The 13,382-nt window shown below is 36.9% G+C and overlaps 1 protein-coding gene across 4 annotated transcripts in view; it reads right to left on the bottom strand.

Moving 5' to 3' along the window:
* LOC128635752 (gamma-aminobutyric acid receptor subunit gamma-2) overlaps window positions 1–11,438 on the bottom strand; it is a 110,275-nt gene extending 98,837 nt beyond the window's left edge. For all 4 annotated transcript variants that reach the window (XM_053688869.1, XM_053688866.1, XM_053688870.1 and 1 more), the window contains exons 1-2: window positions 11,382–11,438; window positions 3,957–4,177 (exon numbers count right to left, since the gene is read on the bottom strand). In XM_053688869.1, the coding sequence (XP_053544844.1) occupies window positions 3,957–4,177; window positions 11,382–11,423 (263 nt within the window). In that variant the 5' untranslated portion in view covers window positions 11,424–11,438. The remainder of the gene's footprint in view (window positions 1–3,956; window positions 4,178–11,381) is intronic.
* Between the last annotated feature and the right edge of the window lie 1,944 nt (window positions 11,439–13,382).

Genomic DNA, 13,382 nt, shown 5'->3' with positions numbered 1-13,382 from the left:
AATGACTTGTTATACCAACTGCAGAGTATAAAATATTTGAGAAATTGCATTTTCGGGTTTATTTGTGTATCTGAAGTAGCTGGTTTTGTGCTTTGAAACCACAGCCTATTACAATGGGTTGAGCTTCAGGTAATATCAGATCTCATTATGTTATCACTTTCATGTAAACAGACTTGCTTCCTTATCTTATATTTGTCTGGAACACCAAAGCTCAATACATAGAGAGAACAATGGAAAATTATCATTTTATTACTTAACTATCATGCCCCCCCCTGAGGGTGTAATCTCTTCTGCTGGCTGTGTTTACTTAGGCTTGTCAATAGCGTATACGCCAGTATCAAAACTTTCAGTATAGGTTGGGAAACCACAAGCTAAATCAGCTATTTCAAATGCTGAAATATGAGTAAAGGAGCGACTTGCAACCAATTTAATACACTCTAGCAGGTAAAAAGGATCATTGGGAATAATTTAAAGGGGAGAAACTTTTTGGGTGAACTGTCCCTTTAAAATGTTCGAAATCGGGGAACTTCCGGACAGCGGCCATGATTAGTCGCATAGCTGTATGCTGCTACAGCTTTTCTCTGAAAAATGCAGAAATTCACATTTCAGCAAATTGATCTGTTTAATATTTTATTAGAGCTGTCTTGCACTTTGGACTCTGCATCTATTGTGCTTGGTTTTGCAAGAATTGCTACTGGCATCAGCACCTGGAGCCGTTACAAGAACTCGGCCTACATTATACCCCCGGCAGGGCACCTTTGACCCTGTCATTACGCAGCACTCAAAGTGCTACAACTTACAGCATATAACCTACCACCCTCACCGATTAAGACATAGGATGGAGTTCCACACATGGAAGATCGAGATGAGGCACCTACTACAGTCTCACTTTTACAAGCTGGAGTGTGCTTTGGTTGGGTGAGAGACCCACTACTCTGCCAACAGAAGCCAAGGAAGGACTACTACCTAATGAACACCCCACAGCATCACAAAGTAGTAAGGCGATACAAATAGAGGAGACATGCAAACTGTTCCCGGGGCCTGTGGTAACTATGGCGCAAAACCCTATCACGCAGCTGACATCCCTAGCCACACCGGCTACCTACACAAGAGCACCCACTACAGTAACATACCTGAGGGTAAAAACTGAGATTGATGCACCCACATGGAGAGAAGAACTTCAAGCAAAGATTAGATCAATGAACTCTCTTCCTCACCTGACAGCTTTGCATATATCACAGTCGAACGCAGTAAATTGGATATCAGGCAGTCCGTTGCATGCCACGGATTGCACTTTTAACAGCAAGTATAGTCCCGCGATTGTGCTTCATGACATTACTTCTGAAAGTGCCTTGGTGAGAACGACCCTAAATAAAATAGAGTTAGTTAACTATCCTTAGCGAGAGGGATTACTAAGGAGAACTTGGACAAGATGGCACTTAGTCAGATGGATGTTTAAGGATTCAGGAACTATCTCTGTGAACTCTCCGGTTGTCTCTATCTATATATAACACTCATATGTGAACTAAATGCTTAAACTGGTTCCAGCTCTAGTATTTTAAGTTCTCTACATATATGTATGCCTTTCAATGCTACAAGTTATATATATTATTATGGAATATATATATTATATATATTATTATGGAATGTTACTGGCACCTTCTACTTTGTCACTGTCAGTATGTTAGCATACGTTTTTCTGTGATTCTATACTTATTATTTGTTGCCTCTGTATCCAGTGGCTCCATATACCATATATGTTTCTCTCAATATGGGCTCGCTATTTTGCTGAATTCTGCTAATACAGATGGACCTATTATTGTTTTAGTTAGTGTTTACTTACAGTATGATTGTACGCCAGGCCTCCACACCTCGGTTAACACTTGAAGATGGGTTAGCATAAAGTTTGAGCAACACACCGATGTCATAAGACTTAATGACGGTCATTGACCTGATATTATTACCTAGCAGTGTGGGAATCTTCCTCTCTTTACCCACAGTTACATTAAAGGCTCCAACTTACAGATTGCAAGCGTGAACTCACTTTTTTCAATATAATCTCATGCGTTAAACACAACAGGTACCCTGGCGTTGTTATACTTAGTACATCTCCTCCTATATATATTAATATAGGTCCATACGTTTGTGCCTATTCTTAAGCCTCCTTACTTTTTCTATATAATTAACTTAGCATTTAGTCTACAAGCCCCCACAAGCTCTCAGGGTGAGTTATACGGCGCAGAGATATTTAAATTAGACACTCTATTGTGCAATATCACAATAGCCCATGACAATCAGGTCTCATTAATTTCTGTCCCCGGCTCTTTAATATTATTAAGCTAACCACCTTCAACCTGCTTGGACAAAATCTAAAGAGGAAATCCACTTTCAACTGAACTATTGAGTAGGAATTTTCTCTGGTCTCCAGTTCTCGCCACTAGCGACCAAGGTGGCGAGAGCATGGGATTAAATTAAACTAATAGCTTGCTCCAATTTACACCGGGTTAAGTAGATTCAGGAGTAATTTAAGGAAGCACTTCTTTACAGAAAGAATGATTGATTTATGGAATAAACTTCCTCAAGAGGTAGTAGCGACAAACAATGTGGGGAACTTTAAAAATGCCTGGGACAAGCATAAGGCTATCCTACAAAATAGATAAGTTTATACTATTAGGTAATATCGGGCAGACTTGCTGGGCCTATGGCTCTTATCTGCCGTCAATATCTATGTTTCTTTTTTTCTATGTTACATTGTCACTACAGTAATAATTTTCAAAGATGTGATAACTCTGGACATGTGCACCACCCTTCTATACTTAAGCTTGTTTAGTATATGTTACCTATGACATAATGGGACCTTATATGGGTTATTCTCTTTATTACCTATCATCTATAAACAGTATTTGATGCCATGTTGGTGTATTTACATAGTATAAGATATATTGCAGTTGATGTGGGGCACGATACATGTTCTTTTGTTGTGAAAAATCATTTAGGACCAATTTTGTTATTATTTAAGAGTTTACTACCTATACTATATAGATAACTAAAAAAAAAAAAAAAGTGGTTCATTCATTGAGACCCAAGAGTGGTCTCCTATTCGGGACTACTTCCTGTAGATTGGTATCCTTTACATCACTTGGAGGTCCAAAAGTGGCATACCTGTATGTAAGCTTGAAATTGAACCTTAAATAAAAAATAAAAAAAATGTTCGAAATCTCAAATAAATAAAGTCTATTTATATATAAAGTCTATTTATACAGGTGCATGCAAATGTGCACTGGAATTACAGGTTTAGCGCAATGCGAACATAACCTTGAATTCGCATTGCATGGAAACTTTGTGCTCATGAAAGCGCACTTCCATAGGCTCCAATGGGAGCCTTGTTCTAATGCCGTTAGACACAGCAGAGAACCTAGCGCAGTGAAAGGGGTAAGTGGCGCAGAAATTTAAAATATATATGTATATGAATATATACATATATATTTATGTGTTTATATGTATATATACACATATTAACACATAAATATACTGTTTATGTATATAAGCATATACATATATTTCAAGTGAAATCATATTCGCCCATTGGGGTAGATTTAACAAGGGCCAAATGGCCCTTGTTTCCGCGCAAGCCTTCAGGCTCGCCAGAAACAGCAGTTATGAAGCAGTGGTCTTAACTGGTCCAGAGCGTCTGAGGCTACGGTCTTCAATCTGCCCGATCGTGATCGTGATTGACACCCCCTGCTAGCGGACGATTGGCAGCAAATCTGCAGGGGGCGGCATTGCAAATTTGGGGACGTTTTTTGAAGAAAAACAAATTTAGTACAAAATGCTAAGATTTACTCTTCGGGGAATATTAATTTATCATTTTTTAAATGTTATGTACAACCAAATTTACTATATTGAAATGTTATCTTCATAAGATATCAAACATATTGAAGATAATACAGACTTACCTAAGGGTATACAAGACTCTTCCATCATTCCAAATCCTCAACAATCGATTGGGCGTTGTTATCCAATGGGCATCTGCTTTTTTGGAGTTACGAAAAAAAGTGTCTGGTATCCAGATTTTACCAACCATATTGCTATTGAGTCTTAATACTTTCATTGTGCTGTTAAATTTCAGTCGTCTGTCATACCAGGACTGAGAAAAAAATATATCAATTGTATATTCCTGCAAATAGAAAATATCAAAACATTTAGAAAATACAATTTAGAGCACACAGTGTATTTTTTACGTAGATTATTTTAAAGAATAAACTGTTAAATGTAAGTATATTAGTATTTTATAACATTATTTAAAGGGAGAGTAAAGTCAAAATTAAACTTTTATGATTCAGATAGAGCATGCAATTTTAAGTAACTTTCTAATTTACTTTAGTTATCAAATTTGCTTTGTTCTCTTGGTATCTTTTATTGAAGAGTAAAACTAAGAAGGCTCATAAGAGCTCAGGAGTGTGCACGTGTCTTTTGTGCTCTATGGCAGCAGTGTTTTTACAACTTTGTTATATAATGTAAATTAGTTCTTTAAAATTGCATGCTCTATCCGAATCATGGAAATTTAATTTTGTCTTTACTGTCCCTTTAAAAGGGACTCAAAAACACTAAATACATTTTATAAGCTTAGTATTAAGGTTATTCAATGCCTCTCTCTAGTTATGAATTCCACCATATTAAAATTGAGCTTTTACTGCATCTCAGTGCTGATTTTTGGATACTTGTAATCTAGGTTCCAAAATGGCGGCACCCATAATTAGAGGGAGGTGCATTCAATAGATCTAGTATTTAATGTCCCTTTAAGAATGGTAAGCTGATAATTTTTAAAAAAAAAAATGCATGTAAAAACATTGTTTTGTTCAAATAAAGTGCATTCAATTCAAAGGATTTGAACATATAATTTAAATATGAGACAATGAACAATTATAATTATGTACTCACTTTTCAAGGAGAGAAAATAAGAAAATCCAATATAAACTACAAATACATATTACATTTTCAAGGTAATAATCTATTGAAATGAACTAGAGATGCTGGTGATTTTGTTCGAATTTAGTTTGAATTGCAGGAGAATTTTCCATGTTCAATACAATGTGAAATATATCATATTGTACCTGACTACATATCAGCAAACATCATTTTTTATATTATGTGATGTTGAAGCATCTTCCAAGGATATCTTTAGAGAATTCTTCAGATAAAATTCAGTTTCAGAAGTATATTTGTCTATTCCTTGTTAAAGGGACACTAAACCCAATTTTTTCTTTAATTATTCAGATAGCGCAGCAACTTTCTAATTTACTCCTATTATCAATTGTTATTCGTTCTCTTGCTATCTTTATTTAAAAAGCAGGGATGTAAAGCTTAAGAGCCGTCCCATTTTTTGTTTAGAACCTGGGTTATGCTTGCTTATTGGTTTGCTAAATGTAGCCACCAATAAGCAAGCACTATCCATGATGCTGAACCCAAAATACGCTGGCTCCTAAGCTTTAAATTCCTGCTTTTTAAAAACATAGAGAAATTTAGAAAGTTGCTTAAAATTGCTGCTCTATCTGAATCATGAAAGAAAAAATTTGGGTTTAGTATCCCTTTAATTATTTTAAATTTCCACCCTATAGATCTCACACTTTTTTCTTGCAACTCAAAACACTAATTACTCCAAAAAGAAAATGTATACGTACGAAAATAACTGCACTTTTAAAGTACAGTGTATTGAAAACGGTGGATTTTTTATTAGGTATAATAAAATTTAAAGGGACAGTCTACACCAGAATGTTTATTGTTTTAAAAGATAGATAATCCCTTTATTACCCATTCCCTAGTTTTGCATAACCAGCACACTTATATTAATATACTTTTTATCTCTGTTATTATCTTGTGTCTAAGCCTCTGCAAACTGCCCCCTTATAGACTTGCATTTTAGCCAATCAGTGCTGGCTCCTAGGAACTCCATGTGCATGAGCACAGTGTTATCTATATGAAACACATGAACTAACGCCCTGTAGAGGGGAAAACTGTCAAAATGCCCTGAGCTAAGAGGTGGCCTTCAAGGGCTTAGAAATTAGCATATGGACCTCCTAGGTGTAGCTTTCAACTAAGAATACCAAGAGAACAAAGCAAAATTGGTGATAGAAGTAAATTTGAAAATTGTTTAAAATTACATGCCCTAGCTGAATAATGAAAGTTTGTTTTGGGCTAGAGTGTCCCTTTACACATACGCAGGGTTCTTTCTGTTCACTTGGTACTCCATTGTAAACTTTAAAATAGCCAAGAGCTCTTATTATTTCTATGGGCGACAGCTCGCTACTTGCAGGGTCCGCCTATGTTCTTTGGTAACTGCACCGTGCAAGGCTAAATGTGGTTTTCCCTGTTTTTACTTGAAAACTTTTGATTATTGGGGCCTTAGAGGTAGATTTACTATGATGAGAATGCAGCTGTTTCTGCACGAGCCCTAAGGCTCGCCGGAAAAAAAAAGTTAAGACCGCTGCTCCTTAACTCATGCGCCACCTCAGAGGTGGCGGACAGCAATCATCTCGATCGGCCGCGAATGTGCATGGGGCTGGATTGCACAAGCATTTCACAAACGGATCATGTCTGCCCAACACTTAATAAATCTACCCCTAAGTCTCTATGGGGTCTATTTATCAAGCTCCGAACGGAGCTTGATGCCCCGTGTTTCTGGCGAGCCCGCTGCTCCATAACCTGTCCGTCTGCTCTGAGGCGGCAGACAGACATTGCCAAAAATAAACCCGATCCAATACGATCGGGTTGATTGACACCCCCTTCTGGCGGCCCATTGCCCGCGAATCTGCAAGGGGTGGCGTTGCACCAGCAGTTCACAAGAACTGCTGGTAAAATGATAAATGCCGACAGCGTATGCTGTTGGCATTTATCGATGTGCAGCAGACATGTCCGTCCGCACAATAATAAATGGACCCCCAACTATTATTTTTGTCCAATGTTTTAGTCTTTCTGGTATTCTCATTCTCTTTTTTCAATCAATTATTTGTTCCCTGTGTTTAAATCTCTCAATCATTCTCTGTGTCTCAGTCTCAGCTCCACTCCCTCTGTCTATTGGCCTCTCCTGCTCTTAGTTTAATTTTTACACCCATTATTTATTAATTACTTTAAGTGTTATGCACAGGAAAAATAATTTATAGGGACATGAAACCCACTTTGTTTATTTCATGATATAGAAAGGATGCCATTTTAAACAACTTTCCAATTTACTTCTATTATCTATTTTGCTTCATTCTCTTGAGATCCTTTGGCGAAAAGCATATTTAAATATGCTCAGTGGCTGCTGATTGGTGGCTGCACATAGATGCCTTGTGTGGTTTGCACACCCATGTGCATTGCTATTTCTTCAAAAAAGGACATCTGAAGAATGAAACAAATTAAATCATTGTAAATTGGAATATTGTTTAAATTTGTATTCTCTATCTGAATCGTGAAAGAAAACATTTGGGTTTCATGTCTCTTTAACTAGAAGCTGAAAACTCAGTAGCCCTGATAATCAAAAGTGCCACGAGGCAGCAAAATATTTAAAAGAAATCCGTTGTGATGTCGAGAAAGCTGTCAAAATGTTTAAAAGGGCTGACAGTACTGTTTAAAGGCAGCGTCACTGAAACAAGCGTTTTACCATACATTTCAGCGGGCGGCGATGCTGCTCTGATACTGTCAATATATTCAGGTGTAATACAAATGATCCCTTTACACAGTACTGTATGACAATACAATATTCTGATTTCCATTATATTGAGAACGCAATTGCGTGTTCACATTATTCATATTTCACAGTTTTGCTAATCACAAATGTGTTTTACTTATAATATTGCAATCGAACAGTAGCCAACATGTTCTATATTAATATAAATCTATGTCTATACATATAGATATATATTAATATAGAACAGGTTTGCTACAGTGCGATCGCAATATTATATATTTAGATATAGATATATATATATATTAGTATAGAACATGTATGCTACAGTGCAATCACAAAACACAATCACGCAATCGCGATTGCAATATTATAGAAAAATGAATATTGAGATCTTAAAATAAGTAAAAAAAAGCACGCCTAAGGACACAATGAAAGATTTGTACAATAACTCTTACAGTTTACATACATATCCTAACATTATACTATACTGTTCCCAGCTCCTATAGATTTAATCAGAAGTTTTTTTGTTTTTTTGTCTTTATTAACCTTTTAAGGCCATTATGACGTTCTATTCCGACCTAACCGAGCCAGGCGTCCTAGCCGCTTGGCTGTCCTGAAACCAACGGCTCTTCCAGGATGGGATCGCGGTCTGGAGGATGTGCCTAGCGTCATAGGGACGCCCCCTAACCCGATCCCATCATTAAAATCTTGTGATTGCGTGCACGATCAGAGGATTTCAATTTGTGTACATCGGAATGTGTAGGCTTCTCTCTCCCCCGACCTCGCTCCAAATAGCAAGATTGCGCTATTTCTGCATGCAGTAATAGATTTGCAGAGTTACCGATGCAGAGAGGGCCACTCTTTGGACAACGGTGGTGACGATTATTTGGGTAGGAGCATAAGGAGGGAGGCTGGTGGGTGGCACATCGCTGGAGGAGGCGGGAGGAGGGCGGGAGTGGGCGGGACTGCTCGCCCACACTACAGGGATTTTGTTTTACAAAAATGGCATCATTGAGGGGGAAGGAGGGAGGAGGGAGGTAGGGGCAATGAGGGGGAGCCACAGTGGGATCTGTTGCCATATCTAAGTATATAAGTGATATAAAGGTGATCTGGGAGGGTGGAAGGGTATTGAGGGGGCGCAGCTACACTACAGAAAAAGATGGGAAGGTTAGACACCTTATTTGGGGGGGGGATCAGGGAGGTTGGGGGGTTAGAGGGGAACCTGCACTACAGCAAATATTTTTAAAAAAAAATATATATATAAAAAAAATGCTTTTATTTTCATACTGACAGACTTTCTGCCAGTACTTAAGATGGGGGTGACAATTGTAAGGTGAGGGAGGGACTAGGGTTGTTTGAGGGGGGTCAGGGAGGGATCAGGGGGTGGGATGTGTAAGGTGGGCGGCTGATCTCCACACTAAAGCTAAAATTAAGCCTGCAAGCTCCATACAAGCTACCTAAATAAACCCCTTCACTGCTGGGCATAATACAAGTGTGGTGCGCAGCGGCATTTAGCGGCCTTCTAATTAACAAAAAGCCTTCTAATTAACAAAAGCAATGGCAAAGCCATATATGTCTGCTATTTCTGAACAAAGGGGATCCCAGAGAAGCATTTACAACCATTTGTGTCACAACTGTGAAAAAGTTAATGTTTGTTGTTTTTTTTTAGCGCATTTGGCGGTGAAATGGTGACATGAAATATACCAAAATGGGCCTAGATCAATACTTTGGGTTGTCTGCTAAAAAAAATATATAGTTTTGATAGGAATATATATATATATATATATATATATATATATATATATATATATATATATATATATATAAAAGGCTCTATTTCTGTTTAAATGTAGTGACGGCAAAAATGCTAAAAATGCTCTGGTCTTTTAGGGAAGTTTTTGTCTGAAATGTCCAGTCCTTAAGGGGTTAAATGCCGACAGCATAAGCTGTCGGCATTAAGCGATTTAGAGCGAACATGATCCGCTACAGTGTATCATGTCTACTCGACAATTGATAAATCTACCCCATAGTGTGTTCCATACCGTTAATATCAAGAGCAAACGTAGTTGTAGGAAGCTCATTGTACTCATGTTACATGTTGTTAGTTATATTTCATGCTTGCTTTCAAAACAAAGTACCACTCTCATTTAATTGAGAACCTGGTATGAACGAGACTAGAATATGGATTCGTCTGAATTTTGGCCAATTCAATAATATCTCAGAAACTTTACTAGGCTAATTTACCAGTAATGAAATGGTCAACTACTGAAATTTTACAGTTTTGTTGGTTGCTTACTTCATTTGTTACTTTCAGCACCAAATAAGGGAGCAAGAAACTGAGGAAAGGGTGAAGGAGCTAAGATCATTTGACTAATCGGCTCATTTGTTAGCAGTGATTCACATAGGGGTCTAAACATTCATGTGTACAACTTCCCTGGTCCAATCCTGACAGAGTATTACTAAATGATTGATGTGATGGATAGCAAGTCAGGCATTAAATGCCATACAGGCTTCTCCAGTCCACTTTTAACCTAGTATAAGGAAATGGTAGACTGGATGAAGGTAATTAAAGGGACATAAAATAAGTTGGGATAGAGACAAAATATAATAATGTGTACTTTAATTACTTTACCTGCAAATTTATACTGCAGTGCCTCACCATTAACCCTTTCTTTTTTAGTTTCTGAATTGTAAAGCTCTAACTCCCACCACACATTTCCTACTATAGCTGTACCTATATCTATTGTTGTTTTGGTAGAATGCACAAATGAATAGGGATTATCTGATGGAGCATGCCTAGAAGATGTGAACTCAGTTGAAATACAATGCCTGTGTCTAAACAATGATAAGGGGGGGAACAGACTACTCCAGACAGCATGGCTTTGTAACAAATTTTGCTTATTTTTTTAAATTATTTTAAGATACTTGCCAGCAATTTTTAAACAATTATTTTATGCAAACTATTTTACTTAATTAGCCTTTTTAGGAAATGCACAGATCTCAACATGTTTTATGGCACTTTAATTACTTTCACTTCAGCTTTTGGAGAGAGCAGATATGTGTGCCTCTGTCAGCGTGCTAGTGTTAGACTACTTGCAGTGTGCACTTTTTTTTTGTTGAGAACGTTTGTGTGCAGAATCAGATTTTTTCTTGCAGTGCAACTGCACAGTAGTGTTTTTTTGTTTGTTTTCTACTCTGTGGAAATGAACATGCTAAAACTGTTTTACACATCCAAACTACCAGATATGATTACTGTACAAAACACCATACTACCTCTTACGCAATAAATATTAACCATTGACTTGTAATGCCTGCCCAAAGATGCAAACCATATGGATGCGCACAATAAAAACATCTGGCCCAAAGTGTTTTATGTCCCTCTAAAAAAAAGTTTAATGAAAACAAGATTAGACCAGATTTTGAGGGGCAATGCTGAGTGCATTATTGCGTTTGTGTATATATATGTGTGTGTGTGTGTGTGTGTAACAGGTACATTCACAAAATCCCCTTTTTTAAAATAGGCTCCACACACATATCAAGCTATGGAGCCCTAGTAATGCAGACTAGCACTATATAAAATAGGTGTTTACTTTATTACAATTTAAATGTTAATATAAATAAAAAAGTGTATCTTTGCTACTGACATTAATTGTACATATAATTGACAGAGAGAAAAAGAGGGAATAAAAATATTAACATGCATTATACTCACCATATTAATGGCATTCACTGGCCCTATGCTGTTTACGTACATATATGTTTGAATTACTGTTGGTTTAACTGTAAGAAAGAAAGAAATATATAATTTTACAATTTAAAGTTGAACAAAATTTCACTTTAAAATATGAAAGTGTCCCATACAGTTGGTTTAGAAAAGCAATATAGAGTAAAGATTTTTATAGTTGTAATAAACTCAATATCCTTCATTATGCAATGTATCCTACTTAAAGGGACAATCAAGTCAAAATAAACGTTTATGATTCAGATAGAATATGCAGTTTTAAGACACTTACCAATTGACTTCCATTATGAAATTTTGCAATGTCTTTTTATATAGACACTTTCTGGGGAACAAAATCCTACTGAGAATGTGCACAAGCTTACAGGGTATACGTATACTATTTGTGATTGGCTGGGGGATGTCACATGATACAGGGGGGCGGAAAATGGGAGAAAAAATAAACTTGTCAGAAAAAAAAAATCAGTGCTCAATAAAGTGTGAAACATTTCTATCTTATCGTATTGCTATTATGAATCAGCTGTACACTTTGCAGACTTACTTTACTGATAATAATTAAAGGGCCATAATACCCAAATGTTAAAACACTTGAAAGTTATGCAGCATAGCTGTAAAAATCAGACTAGAAAATATCACCTGAACATCTCTATGTAAAAAAGAAAGATATTTTACCTCAAAATGTACAAAGTATTCACAGTTTCACACCCTATTTTAAAGGACTTTAAACAGCAAATCAGTATGCCTGTTCCGGGACCTGCAAGGGAGTTAGCCTCATGCAAACTCATGTTATTTCCCTATTCAGTTTAAGGAAGTTTACTATGAAATCTCATGACAGTTAAGTGAAATCTCATGTGATCACAGTAAAAGAGTTTATGACCTCAGCACTGCTGATGCTGATTGGATGCTGTTCATTTCTTGGGGTTTTTTTTTGTTTTTTTTACCTGCAGCTGGACAACAGCTGAAGTATAACTTTTTACACAGAACTTACTCTGGTGAGCTGACGAAGTTGTGAGGTAAAATATCTTCCTTTTTTACATAGAGATGCTCAGGTGATATTTTCCTGTCAGCTTGTCAGCTTTTTAGAGTTATGCTGCATCACTTTCAAAGTAATTAAGCATATGAGTATTATGTCCCTTTAAATTACTGAATGCAATGAGAGTTTTGTGAATTGTTCACTTGATACCAAAGGAAAGTTTATTGGAATGATCCATAAACAAGCTGGTCTCACTGAATTACCTCACCAGCTGTGTGCAGGTAAAGTTTGCTCAAAATCCACAATACCCTTATTTAAAGGGATAGGAAACCCTTAAAATGTTTTGATATATTTTAAAACGTCTTTGAATATAATAGATTTTTGTAATTAGTACATATTAAATGTTTTCTGTGGTTTTCCTTTAATTTGTCCTCTAGAGCACTTACTGCGCCAAAGCCACATATTCCTTCATTATGCAGGGCCTATAATGATGTTCTACCTAGGTAGAAACATCATGGCGGCCCGCATGCGCATTAGGATCCTGGATACTTGGTAGGCTAATGCATGCACATATTAAATTTCTTCGTTCTCCTCTCCTGCTGTGCGTCATTAAGTGGCGACAGGTGGATGTGGACTTCGAAGTTGGAAAAAGTTGCTGGAGCTGAGGGTGAATCAGCAGAAGCAGCAATATTGATCAAGGTAAGTATCCAAACTACCCCTAGATGAACGATCATTGTGTGATGTAATAAGTATAAGAATTTCAAGCCCTAGACTAACGAGCAATTAATATAATAGAACAATAAAAATAGTGACCGGCTCAATTTGAATGACGCGCGCATGCAAGTGCCATTACTTATTAATGTGCATGCGATATTTAACAACAGAGGCATTATGAATATTTAAATTAAATGAAGCATAGTGTGGCATGATTGGAAGATGCAAAATTATGCATTATGCTCAAGTTCAGCCTTATTTTATGGGCGGTTGTTGGGGCCCTTTAT

The sequence above is a fragment of the Bombina bombina genome, chromosome 7, assembly GCF_027579735.1.
Source record: "Bombina bombina isolate aBomBom1 chromosome 7, aBomBom1.pri, whole genome shotgun sequence".
Classification (NCBI taxonomy): Eukaryota; Metazoa; Chordata; class Amphibia; order Anura; family Bombinatoridae; genus Bombina; species Bombina bombina.
The sequence above is the reverse complement of the archived record's forward strand: the minus strand, read 5'-3'. Positions and strand labels throughout refer to the sequence as shown.